General features: G+C 32.8%; 1 protein-coding gene across 1 annotated transcript; it reads right to left on the bottom strand.

The window, feature by feature from the left end:
• Positions 1 to 6,573: 6,573 nt before the first annotated feature.
• On the bottom strand, positions 6,574 to 7,872 carry LOC129948370 (uncharacterized). Its single transcript, XM_056059345.1, has one exon. The coding sequence runs from the start codon at positions 7,870 to 7,872 to the stop codon at positions 6,574 to 6,576; it is 1,299 nt and encodes a 432-aa protein (XP_055915320.1).
• Positions 7,873 to 14,414: the final 6,542 nt, after the last annotated feature.

The raw sequence follows: 14,414 nt of genomic DNA, 5'->3' as shown, positions 1-14,414 counted from the left end.
ATAATATATTTCATTAAACTTCTAATAACAAACTAAAATATTTTATTCATAATACAGTATTATCGATTTTTTACCGTTAGCTTTGTCACACTAAGAACCATTTTTTTTAAATATATGGCTGTTCGTAAAAATAGCAGTGCATGACAAAGTACTGGATCTATTACGTAAGAAGTAAGAAAAACTGTAATAAGTTATATGAAAGCATACACATAATGTTAGCTTGCAATTAGTACTTTGTTGCATAACCAATGTTTTTTATGACTGCTTCGTATCTACCCGATATCTAGTCAACTAAAACCTGACACCTCTCGACTGGTATTGCGTTCCAGGAATCAAGCACTGCTTCCCACACTTCTTTCGAATTCTTGGGTTTTGCTTTATGAACTAAGTTCTTAATATCCCCCCACAAACATTGGATGGAGTTAAGGTCGGGGGATTGAGCGTAACACTACATAGCGGATAACTTCTTCTGCGCAAACCATGATTTTGCATTTTTGACGTATGCTTTTTGTCATATTAGTGTTTGTATACCCAAACTAACGGCATTTCCTGTCAGCATAGGCTAACAACACCTCCTCAAAAATGTTCTCATAGTAGGTTGCATCCCTTACACCCCCGATAAGTTAAATAGGCCCGAACCCGTAGTATGAAAAGCAAGCCCATATCATAATTTTTCATCCACCATGCTTCACTGTTTTTATTGTTTACAGTGGATCTATTGCTGCATTTTAGGGTCTTGTCACATAATACCGACGACCACTGGACCCAAAAAGGACGACATTGCTTTCATCGCTCCACAGAGAATTCCTCCATTTCTCTTTTGTCTAATCTCTATGAGCTTTAACAAACTCCATTCTGCTGGCCACATGCCGTTTCGTCAAGATGGGTACCTTGCGTGGACTTTGGGCTGGTAACTTCGCTTATAAAAGACGTTTTCGTATTGTGACAGCGTTAACAGGCAGTTGAAGTCCATTTCTTATTTTCCTAGATCCTATGGAAGGGTTATGTTTTGCTAACTGAACAATTTTGCTGTCAGTTCTTTCAGTAGTCATTCTTTTTGGGCCTAGCGTTTTGGGTTTATTTTGCCATTTTAAGGTGTTACTGACCATTTTCGGTGAGCAGCCTTGGATGTCTTGAATATTTTGGTAGGTTTTTCGCTCCAAACGCAGTTTTCTAATAAGTTTTCGAATTTCTTCGGTACAGTGTCTTGACCGTCCCATTGTTTATTTTTGAGCTAATATTTATTAATTTTGTATATGCTAGTATGTTACAAATACATACTTAAAACTTTAAATATTAAAATATTTACTTACCGAAAAATAAAAAAAATAATTGCTAACACTTTTTAATTATAAAATTAAAAGCACTGTTATTTTTATGAACACTCTATATCCAGAGAGTTTGAAATAGTGTATGTTCATCAGAAAAAGTAGAGTATAACTTCAAGCTAAAAGTCTGTAATATGAAAATGAAAGACCGTTAGCTGCAGGTAACTTTATATTTTTTTTGTAAGAATATCCGTTATTTAAATAATTGGCAATCTAATAAAATGTGACCAGCACTATTTTTATGAACACCACTGCTAGCCTACAATATACAGTTCGACTAAAATAATTATGAAAACAATATTCTTGAAAGCAGTAGGTATACTTTTTTTGATTTTAGTTTGTTTTTTGTTTTGTTTTAAAAGAATACTACTTTACTTAATTAATAATGTTAAAGGTGACAAAAAAATGAATTTAAAAAAATGTCTCATTTTATAAATATTAATAAACAATATTTTTATAATTTCGATTTTGCAATTATAAAAAACGGTATTATAAGAAACGGGGTTATAAAAAAAGTGGGATTATAAAAAATCAGGATTATAAAAGGCAGGATTTTAAAAAAACGTTTTTTTTTTTAAATCGTGATGTTATGAAACGGGAATATAAAAACCGGGCTATCGAACCCAACCCCTTAATAATAATTTTCGGGTTAAAAAATGTTGTTCATTTTATTATATTTTTATATTATATTCTGTTCATGACGTTAATTTAATTTAAAGTGTCATTGGTTTGCAGATATTTGCTTCTATCAAAAAACCACTCATTGGTTTTCAAATCCTTTTGCATATCTTGATGCTTTTATCTACCTACAAAAATCTTTTTGGAGCCGATATATTTGTTTTTTCTTAAGATATGGAGGAACGGAAAGTCTTCGAATAATGCGTTAACATTTTGAGTTCGACAAATCAAACCAATTACAAAAACTTCCAATAGAATATAAAAAAATGTCACAACGAAAAGTTAAAAGTTGTATAGATGCAGGATTCTCTGGGTTAAGCTCTCACCAAAATGCTTTATATTCTAAATATTTAATTTTAAAATTCAATCTTCCTATACATAATAACAAACCTATACCTATACGTACGTACAGTAAGTTCTAAAGTAATTTAGTTGCACCATTTTCACTAAAGAATTCGTTTAAAAAATAAAAATTGTTTACCTACATTACAAAGTGTCATGTTTCTGATGTATCGTGTTAAAAAGGGAGTTCGTTTTTTAATTAAATTTTTCATTTAATTAATGATTTTTCCATACCCTTGTTTAGACTATAATGAATGTATGTTCACATCAGCATAGGTAGATACTCTTAGATATATAAATATATTTTGTTAAAGAAAATCCGATATTCATCTGTTTATCGCACTCCATATTGAAAATTGTTTTTGTAAATCTTTTTGATAACGATTAGAAGGACTCTTATGTAGTTTGAAAGTCTGATGATGATGGTGTATTTTAGACAAGAAGGTATAAGGTATACCACCTACATACATACATATACCAGTATACCTGACATTCTCGTGTTTTTAATTCATTAAAATTCCTTTTTGTCTTCTTTTGTGAAAAAGAAAAGTAAATAAATAAAAATTAAAACAAAAATCGTTGCCCCAAAGCAGGTTGATTGAAGCAAAAGATATTTCTTTTCACAAAATCATGTAGAAATATATGTAAGTGGGTTAGGTTAGGTTCCTACAGATAAAGTAAAATGATAGAAAAAGTCTTACAAATATAAAAACAAGCTCGTAGGTACCTCACCTATACATCAGTCGATAAACGTACATAATACGATAAAGTACCACCCTAAGGGAAAAGGATCATTTAAGATTCAATTAATTTCTGTTTACAAGATTTGATGTCTGATGCGTGAAGCCATCTTGAAAATAAAGAATAAAAGGTATATCGTATGCCATCAGATATTTGTACGAGTATAACATTTGAAAGATGATAGTGTCATTAATTAATCAACTTTGAGTGTATAGGGAATTTAATTTAGTGTGAAATATGAAGAAGGAAGGTCTGTGTGTAGGTTTAGGAACCTATAGGTATATAAAATAGACAACTCCTTAAGTGATTAATGTTTTCATACTTTTTCTCGTATTTTTATCTGATTGGATGACGTTGTATGCCTTCTTTTAATTAATTGGATAATGATAGCAAGCTGTGGGCGATGCTAAGAAGAAAGTTTAACAATGCCCTAAAAGGAAGTAATATTATGAAAAAAAGTTGAACAAAACGTACAACTTCTCGAATGATTTACCAAAACAATGATTTGGGAAATGAAAAAGTATAATTGGTAAACCACCACCAAAAAGTATACTGTAATAATTCCCTAAAAATACAACTTCTCCAATACAAACGATTATCACTAAACCAAGGTTGTAAAAGAATGATTTCTTATTTTATTTAAAAGGAAGCAAGTAAAAGTTATTTTGTTTTTTTGTTAATAGAATGTCTCTTTGGCTTAACCCTGCAGTCGTCACACACCAAAATGTTAAACCAGTAGTCGTGTGGATTACGTATATGTAATAATAGTACTCGGCGCGACGACTACAGGCTTAAAATGTTGTTTTTCACTAATTTTGCACCATCGATTTCAATGGTAAAAAGAGGCTGGGACGACCCACACTGATAACTTCACATCCCGTCTGTCGATTTGTCTTGCTTAAAAGTTTATCTATACGTTCTCGTATCAATTTTTACCAAATAAGCGTACGGACTGCTGGATTTTTATATAAAAAAAATACTGAATATTGAAAACAATATTTTCTCTGAAATAAAATAAGTTTCATGCCAATATTTTAAATTTTTGAAAAGATATTTGAGTCGAAAATCAATTTTTACCAACTTTTATTACTTTTTTTTTAGGTTTTAATTTTTTGTAAACAAAACTGTCAATTTGATTTTTCTCAAAATAACTCCTAATGTTGAAAACAATATTTCTTATAAGAAAATAATTAGTTTGAAGCTATCTCAAAGTTTTGAAAGATATTTGAGTCGAAAATCATTTTTTATAAACTTATGTTAATTTTTTTTAAAGGTTTTTATTTTTTGTAAAAAAAACTGTCAATTCCTTTTTTTTAAATTTTATTGAATGTTGAGAACAATATTTGTTTAAAGATAAAATAAGTTTGAACCCTAAATTTCAAGTTTTTGAAAAGATATTTGAATCGACATTCAATTTTTACACCAACTTTGAGTAATATTTTTTTTAGCTTTTTATTTTTAATAAAAAACACTGTCAATTCGATTTTCCTCAAAATTTTATCAGCTGTCAGAAACATTATTCTTCGTTGCACAAAATTGTTTTGGAGATGAAATCATATTTTGGTCGTAAAATTTTCGAGGTGACTATTTTTTTTTCAGTTATTTTGATTTATAAAAAAAATATTAAATTGATTTTTTTTCAAAAAATATACTTCTTTGATATCACGTTACAATATATTATATAAAATTTAATTCCGGTCTCTAGCATTTTGGGTTCGTAAGATATTTAGAATTAACCAAAATGTACACCTTTTTTTCAAACTGCTATAGTAAAAAAAACCACCTTCGCAATTTTCTTGAGAGCCCATTCTGCATCTTTCTGCCTTTTTATCTATAACAAAATATATTTGAAATGGATATCTCTTCTGGTTCTTGAGCTATGGACAACGAAAAAAACGTCCGGAACGTACAGACGTACGAACGTACGTACAAACGCACGCACGGACATCTTTCTAAAAATCTTTTATTTCGACTCTAGGGACCTTGAAACTTCGAGAAATGTCAAAATTTTCAATTTTACAAATCGGACCCATTACAATAACTTAATAAAACAAAGATGAATTCAATTTTTCCAAATTTATTTTGGCTTAAAAAGTGTTATTACATGTTGGCAACACTGACTGGTTTAAACAGCTGACGCACGTCACTGGTTTCACTGTCAAACATTTTCAGTTTGGTCTATAATTCAAACATGAATCGATTTTCAAACGAACAGCGCTTCCAAGTTATTGAATTGTACTATCACAATGCGTGCTCTATTAAAAAAGTTCATCGCGCGATTTTTTCATTTTATTTAAATGTCCCACCAAAGCGGCTATTCGGACTAAATTCCGCATCAAATTTACATTTTTGGTTATTAAACCACCAACACACTTAATAATGTAGAGTGCGAACTTAAGAAAATATCGCAGCTGATGTTGATACTCGTAATCATCAATATTATCGATTCGTCGCCGTTCGCAGCTATTGGGCCTCTGTTATAAACAACGTGGACGATTTTGCTGAAGGATTAAGGTGTAATAACTTTCAAAATACAGCTGGTGCAAGAATTGAAGCCGGACAACCTACTGCAACGTAAAATTTTTAATGAATGGGCTCTTGTAAAGTTGACCGAAGATTCACTTTTTTACATACAATTGTGTTCAACGACGAAGCTCATTTATGTTTCAATGGGTGATTGATTGGTGTGATAGTCGTTTTTTACATTTTTTTTTAAAGAAACCATATTTTTGATACATTCTGATTTGTATTTTTTTGTCTAAAATATACATGGTCGTCCTTTCAAGTCGACTACTTACCGTTTGGTAGCTAAGATCGAGTGCACGTGCATCAACGGAACGCAAGATCTTCCGAAAACATCGCCACAGTCCATTTTTGGTCAGCAAATAATCTTTAACGATGAGGGCTAGTTTTGGACGAATTGACGGATTTTTACGAGTTGACAATACATCCAGAAGAAAGTTTGGTCTGTACTGGCAGGCCATCACTAGAGGCCGATGATCACCAATTTTGTATGGCCTGAATTGGATAAGAACACTGAAAACATATGTTTCAACAGGATGGTGATACTTGCCACAAGACACAATCGCTATTTTGTGCGAGGTTTCATGGCGTTGTTATCTCGCTGCAAGATGACGTGAATTGACCACCAAGATCGTGCGCGATTTGAACCTTTTAGACTTTTTCTTGTAATGTTTCTCTAAGTCCGTAAGTAATGTTTCACAAGCCAGGGCGACCCACAAAAACAACTTAATCGAATCTATCCAATGGCCAAATTTAGCCTGATTTATGCGCTAAAGTCAACGGAAACTGAAATGTGGGCCACACAGCAAAGCAGAGGTGGCCATTCGCACCATTTTAAACCTCACACAAAATGTTATTATTATTATTATTATTATTTATTAACACGTAATTTAAATTACAAGCTAATACAAAAGGTAAGAGCCTAGCTGCGGAGACTATTGGCTCTTTATTTTAATAATATTTATAGAGTTAATTTTAGAGTTTCAATAAATTTATTTACATTTTCGATGTTCTTAGAATTAGGATTTTTTAGTGTATCATAAATTGATAGATTTTTGAAAACAGAGTCCATAATTGGTTTCGAGATTTGGCAATTTTCGAGGATGTGTGAGATATTCAAAGTTGTGTTGCATGTTACACATATCGGGTGGTTGTTTCTGGTGAGTAGGTGTTGGTGGGTTGTTGAAATGTGACCGAGTCTGAGGCGTACAAAGTTTGTGATTTTGCGTTTTGGCAGGTTCGTAGGGTATTTAGGTGGAGATTTCGTTGGGTTTACTTTTTTATAATGATGGTGGTAAAGGCTCCATTCAGTTTGTTGCAAAGTTTTCAAGTTTTTATTAATCCGAGTTTTAAGGTCTTGTTTAGTGAATGCATTGAATTGAAATACTGGCGCTTCTTTCGCCGAATTTGCTGCTTTGTCGGCTTCCTCATTGCCACGGATATTTACATGACCAGGGGTCCACATTAGTTTTATTTTCTTTGGCATCATCGCAATCTTGTTTCTTATGGAGGAAATTAGGTCGGTGTTGTTGTTTGGATTATTTATAGCTCTTAAGACAGATATACTGTCTGAGCATATAATAAATTTGCCACTGTTTTCCATAGTTATTTTTAGTGCATGTAGAATTGCAAATGCTTCTGCCGTGAAAATTGATGTAGATTCCGGTAAGGAACCAATGCGTAGAATAAAACCATTTTCTGATGTGACGGCAAACGACGTATGGCTTAGTGATTTGGAACCATCTGTAAAGATGAATTCCCAACCGTCTTTTTTAAGTTCAGATGAGATATCGGAGAACAAAGAGCAGTAAACTGAGTTGCTGGTATTTGCCTTATTGTAGTGGGCCAAATTCATCAAGATGGAATCAGGTTTTATATGCCATGGCGGGTAAGATAAAAGTATTTTTCGTGGTTTTTTAAACTGGAGTTCCATTTCATGAGCTTTATCTATGATTTTGCTTATTGAGGATTGGATACGTTTCTTAGATTTATGTCTGATGGACTGATGGATGTCCTTGTCAATAACTGAGTTTTTTGAAAATATTAACTTCACAACTAACTTTGATATCAATTCTCTATGACGTTCCTCGATTGTTGGTAGTCCTGCTTCCGCAAGTATATTTTTTATAGGTGAAGTAGGGAAAGCGCAAATACTTCTCCGAGCTGCCTGGTGATATGGTGATTTCAAATATTTCAGGGTAGTTTTTGGTGAATTGCCATAAATATATATACCATAATCAATTTTACTTAAAACTATCATTTTTGTTATGTATGATAATGTATTGATATGTACATGACTTTTATTACTTGATAAATACTTAATTATAGCGAGCCTCGCAGCTAGGGATTTTTTTAGGTTTAAACAATGGTCTTTCCAATTAAACTTATTATTAAACGTTAATCCTAGGATACTTAGTGTTTTAACATTTTCAATCTGAACATTATTTATACTTAGGCTAAGCTCAGGGCAATAGAGTTTTCTGCAAATATGAAGTATTTTACATTTTTGTAATGATAGTTTTGCTCCTGAAGCAGAAGACCACTCTAAAATATCATTTACAGCATTATTGAATTGGTCTTTACATATGCTTAAATTATTTGTTTTACTTTATATATAAATGTCGTCTGCATACAAACAGCTGTCAAGAAGTTTGTAGTTACTTAACATGATTGAAATATGATCAAAAGCAATTGTAAATAATACTACAGATAATGGAGATTGTGGGATACCATTATCCAACGAGTATGCGTTGGAAAAAAAATCGTTAACTCTTGTGAAGAATTTTCTATTTGTTAAAAATGATCTAACATAGCCAAAGATTTTCTTTCCAACGTTCCATGTTTTTAACTTACTAAGAACTACATGTAAACCGATTCGATCAAAGGCTTTCTCGAAGTCGAGTGAAAGAACTGAGACATGATTTTTTGAAGATATCGCATTAGAGATGTAATAATCTAAGTGAAGATGTGCATCGACGCATCCTCTGTTTGCCCTAAATGCAACTTGGTTGGGTGATATTAATTTTTTTTCTTCAATGAACCACATGAGGCGTTTTGCTACTATTTTTTCTAAGATCTTCGAGATACAGGATATTAGGGAAATTGGGCGATAGCCATCGATTGAAAATTTGTCTTTGTTGGGCTTATGTATGGGAAGTAGGGTAGCAGTTTTCCAAATTTGTGGTATTACTGACGTTTCGAGAATATTGTTGTAGAGTAAGATGAGTCTTTGTTTCACATCTGTAGGTAAATTTTTTAGCATAGGATAACTTATCCTGTCTCTACCAGGTGTTGTGCCTTTGGTTTTGCTTAGACATGCCTTAAATTCAATTATTGAGATAGGGAGTTCAATACGTTCAGCAAAGATATTTTTGTTTGGAATGTAGGGGAGATTTATGGTAAATTCATCCTTTTTGGTTTTAAAAAGAGTGGAATAATTTGTATCTTTTGAGTAATCAGACCAGGATTTGGAGAATAAGTTACATATTTCTGCTGGGTGTGTTAGAACTGTATTATCTGAATGGATGGACGATATTGAAAGTGATCTGAGATTACCAGTTAGTCGTCGGATGTTTTGCCAAATTTTTGTGGTGGTAGAATTGGGATTTATGCTGGATGTAAATTCTGTGAACTTTTTTAACTTACTTTGTTTAAGTTCACGTCTGAATTTAGCATTCGCCTTTTTATATACAATTAAATTAGATTGAGAAGGTGACTTTTGGAAGTCTTTCAATGCTTTCATTTTGTCTTTGCGTAATGTAGAGAGAGTTTGATTCCACCATGGGACAGTTCGTTTAAGATTCGGGTTAAATGTTGGGGTTGTTTGGGGTATCGAAACGTTTGCTGCAGTTCTAATTGCTTTTTGGATCAATGCTGCTTCTTTATTAATGTTAGTAGATGGGGGATTTTGAAAGAGATGTTCTTTTACAATTTTTTTGAAAATTGTCCAATTAGAAAAATTAGTTTTAAATTTTGCTATCGGTTTTGATTTCAAAAGATTTATTCCGGGATTGAAATTTGAAATTATTGGAAAATGATCACTGTTATGTAGATCACTTAAGGTTTTCCAAGTGGTATTAAGAAAGAGCCCAGGAGAGCAGCATGTTATATCGATATGGGTCAAAGTGTTATGTGTTGATAAATGAGTTGGTGAACCGTTATTTAAAAGAATTAGGTTTTCGTTAAGAAGAAAATCTTCAAAGATTTCACCCCTTTTGTTTGTGACTGGTGAGCCCCAGAGTGTACTCCATGAATTTATGTCACCTCCAAGAATTATAGGAGACTCTGTTTGACTAATAATATTGTCGAGATCATTTTTACAAAAGTTTTGTTTTGGGTGGATGTACAAACAAATATAAGTGAATTTGTATTGAAATTCTATATCTACTGCCAATGTTAGAATATTTGAATTTATGTGTCGAATTTTATGTGGAATATTTTGTCTTACTAATAAACATATACCTTGTTTAGAAGTTGTATTTGTTGGAAGGTTTTTGAAATAGCCAGCATAATTTTTAGGGACAATGGGGCTTGCATTTGAAGGACAATGTGTCTCTTGTAACGAAATTATACCTGGATTATGTTCCTTTATTAAAATACTTAGCTCATCAAAGTTATTTAAAAGACCTTTCATGTTCCATTGTAGTATAATTAACGTTATATTATTTTTTTTCATTTTGAAAACACACATTTTTTCTACGTGCAGCAGAAAAAGGGTGTTTTCTTCTATATGGATTTGGTTTTAGTATGTGTGAATGAGTTTGTTGTACAAAATTAGTGTTTTGTCGGTTTGGGTTGTTAAGATATTGACCCTGAGATCCGGAAGCTGGATCATTTGTGCTCCCATTGGAGCCCAAATGATTCAGCCTTCGAATCGCAGAGTCTGAGGTTTGGTTAAAGAGTTTATTTTTATATGTCATCATCATCGTTATCAGAAATATTTTCGGTTTGGTCTATGATTTTATTGTAAATATGGGGTTGCGGGGGTAAATTGGGAGTTAGCTGAGAGTTTTTAGAGAAGTTATTGTATGTGTTTGAGTTTGAGGATTGTGGTTTTGATGCGGTTATTTTTTGTAATAGAAGAGATTGAGATTCAGTTAACTGAGATAAAGAGAAATTATTTGAAGGTAATATAGCTTCAGTGTATGATTGTGATGTAAGTGGAAGAGAAGAGGGTTCAGTGATGTTTTCAGAGTTGATTTGGTTTAAGAGAGCTTCTGTATTTTGTTGTGATTTGTGGAGAGATTTTTTTTATTGTTTCTAGAGGTTGAGTGGGTTTTTGTGGAGGAATATTATGTTTCAGCTTTTCAGCGTATAATATATTTGATTGGTTTGATAAGACAGAGCGAGACGATTCTATGGGGTTTCTTTCCTTATACAAGCGTTTGGCTTCACCCATGGTGCATTTATTGTTTGTCTTGATTGCTAAGATTTCTTTAGCTTGTCTATATTTTGGACAATCTCTTGATGAGGACGGGTGATCAAGAGAGCAATTTGCACACATTGTTCGGGTGCATACTTCGGGGGTGTGTGGTGGGAGGCTACATACGTCACATTTGGTTATGCCATTGCAACGTTTTGTTGTGTGGCCTAACAGTTGGCAATTTTTGCACCGCATGGGATTTGGGATGTATTCAGTGATGCGCGCGTTATAGAAACCAATTTCAATAGATTTAGGTGGGTTAAATAAGTTAAATGTGAACAACATTAATCCCGATGGTGTGGACTTACCATTAATATCAGTTTTCATGAATTTATAAATTTCAATGACCCCTTGATTTTTCATCTCATTAATGATTTCTGACTCAGAAACATTGATAAGGCATGGCGCAAAAGCAATGCCTTTTGAGGAATTTAGGCGGTCATGTAATTTAACTTCCACTGTACAGACATTTGCTAAGTTATTCGTTTTAAGGAATTTATCCGCACTTGATTGAGATTTGGCCATAATAAGTAGGCTATTATCACGAAGCAAAGATATTTTTTCATATTCTGTTGTGATATTATCTATTGCTTTTTTTAAGAGGAAGGGACTTAGTGAAGAGAGTGGTTTATTTAGCGTTGTAGAGGTCATCACAACAAATTTTGGGTTATTTTTTTTGGACACTGTTGGGAGATTAGGGAAGTTTCTATTATCAAGAGGGATTTGGTTTGTTTTTTTCTTTTTACTTGGCTGGGTGTCTAAATCAGGGTCAAGGGGCCTGAAACGACACCCGTCAGGCCTGTCAGGCCCTGGGGCCATTTAATGTTAAATTTAATTCACTTATAGAGCAAGGAAAGGGAGATTAATCGAATGTAATGGGAAAAAAAAATACTGGGAGAGCGGTAAAAACGGAAGATACCTGTTTGCGCAAAGCAACAGAAAGAGAAAGGCACACGACAGATGGAGAACGATGTGATCAGTTCGAGAGCTAGTCGGTGACTCCACACAAAATGTTTTTTGATACTTTATTGATATCTCATATAAGACTTGTTTTATTCAATTTTAAAATCGACCCCCTTGCAAAATTAGATATTGGTGAGGTACTAAATAAAAAAAAGAGGCTGGGATGCGACCCACACTGATCCCATCTGTCGATTTGTCTTGCTTAAAAGTTTGTCTATACGTACTCGTATCAATTTTTACCAAATTTGCGTACTATTTTTTGTAGATTTTATTTTGTATGAAAAAACGGACTGTTGGATTTATATATTAAATTACTGAATATCGAAAACAATATTATATTTTCTGTGAAATAAAATAAGTTTGAAGCCAATATTTTTAATTTTTGAAAAGCTATTTAGTCGATAGTAAATTTTTACCAAGTTTTAGTATTGTTTTTTTTTTAGAGTTTTATTTTTTTGTAAAAAAAATGTCAATTAGATTTTTTTTTCAAAATTTTATCGGATGTTGAAAACAATATTTCTGATAATATAAAATTAGTTTGAAGCCAATATTTCAAATTTTTGAAAAAGATATTTGAGTCGAAAATCAATTTTTACCAACTTTTGTTAAATTTTTTTTAGGTTTTTAATTTTTTGTACAAAAACTGTGAATTCGATTTTTTTTCAAAATTTTACTGAATGTTAACAACAATATGTTTTAAAAGATAAAAGTAGTTTAAAGCCAATATCTACAATTTTTGAAAAGATATTTGAGTCGAAAATCAATTTTTACCAACTTTTATACATTTTGTTTTTAGGTTTTTATTTTTGTTATTTTTTTTTTTTCGGTTTTTAATTTTTTATAAGAAAACTGTCCGTTGGATTTTTTTCAAAATTTCACTGAATGTCGACAACAATACTTTTTGAAAGATAAAGGTAAATTAAAGCCAATATCTCAAAGTTTTGAAAAGATATTTGAGTCTAAAATCAATTTTTAGCAGTTTTTTTTATTTTTTTTTTTTTGTAAAAAGTTGTCAATTCGATTTTTCTCAACATTTTTCAGATTATTGAAAACAAGATAAAATAAGTTTGAAGCCTAAATTTTAAGATTTTGAAAAGATATTTGAATGGATATTCAAATATCTTTTCATTTCAGATATGAAATCGATATCTCTTCTGGTTCTTGACCTATGGAAGACGAAAAAAACGTCGCGAACGTACGGGCATACGGGCATACGGGCATACGGACGTACGAACGTACGTACACACGCATGCACAGACATCTTTCTAAAAATCTTTTATTTCTACTCTAGGGACCTTGAAACGTCGAGAAATGTCAAAATTTTTAATTTGACAAATCGGACCCATTACAATAACTTCCTATGGGAAGGTAAAAAGTGGTTTACCTAATTTCTTTGCGGCCGTACAAGCACTGAAGATGCCGATCGTTCTGGCCGCCCAGTTGAGGTCTCTACACTCGAAACAATTCACGATATAGTGTTGGCGGACCGAAGATTGAAAGTGCGAGAGATTGTGGAAGCCATAGGGATCTCGCATGGCTCAGTGGTTTAAATTTTGAATGATCACTTGGGCATGAGAAAGCTTTCTGCAAGATGGGTGCCGCGTTTGCTCACAGTCGACCACGAGCACAATCGTGTAACAACTTCACAGGAAGGTTTGGCGTTGTTTAATCGTAATATGGAGGAGTTTTTGCACCGTTTTGTAACCGTGGACGAAACATGGATCCATCACAACACACCAGACACCAAACAACAGTCAAAACAGTGGTTTTCTAAGGGTGATCGCTGCCAAAGAAGGCCAAGGTGGGTATGTCAGCCAAAAAAGTTATGGCGACTGTTTTTTGGGATGCACGCGGGATAATCCACATTGACAACCTACAAAAGGGAAGAACAATCAATGGGGAATTTTATGCCAACTTATTGGATCGATTCAATAACGATTTGAAAAAAAAACGAACTCATTTGGCCAAGAAAAAAGTTCTTTTCAATTCATGAATTGGGCTAATGAATTGCTCAATCATCCACCCTATTCTCCAGATTTGACTACTTCTTGTTCCCAAACCTGCAGAAATGGCTTGGTGGAAAAAGATTTAACTCCAATGATGAAGTCTTCACGCAAACAAAGGCCTATTTTGAGGACTTCGACAAATCATTTTTTTTTTGTGGAAGGGATAAATAAATTGGAGAAGCGTTGGACAAAGTGTATAGAGCTCAAGGGAGACAACGTTGAAGAATAAAATTATTTTTTTATCAAAAAATTTGTGTTTTATTGCAAAAGTCACGGACTTATTATCGTAATTCTTAAATTTAACACATTAAATCAAAGTAACTGAATTTTCTATGCATTCCAAAAAGTGCCATGTTTTTTTTTTAATAAACATGGGGTACATGGCCGTCCTTTCAAGTCGACTACTTACCG

The sequence above is a fragment of the Eupeodes corollae genome, chromosome 1 (assembly GCF_945859685.1).
Source record: "Eupeodes corollae chromosome 1, idEupCoro1.1, whole genome shotgun sequence".
In the NCBI taxonomy this organism is placed as follows: domain Eukaryota; kingdom Metazoa; phylum Arthropoda; class Insecta; order Diptera; family Syrphidae; genus Eupeodes; species Eupeodes corollae.
This window is presented reverse-complemented; position numbering and strand designations above follow the sequence as displayed.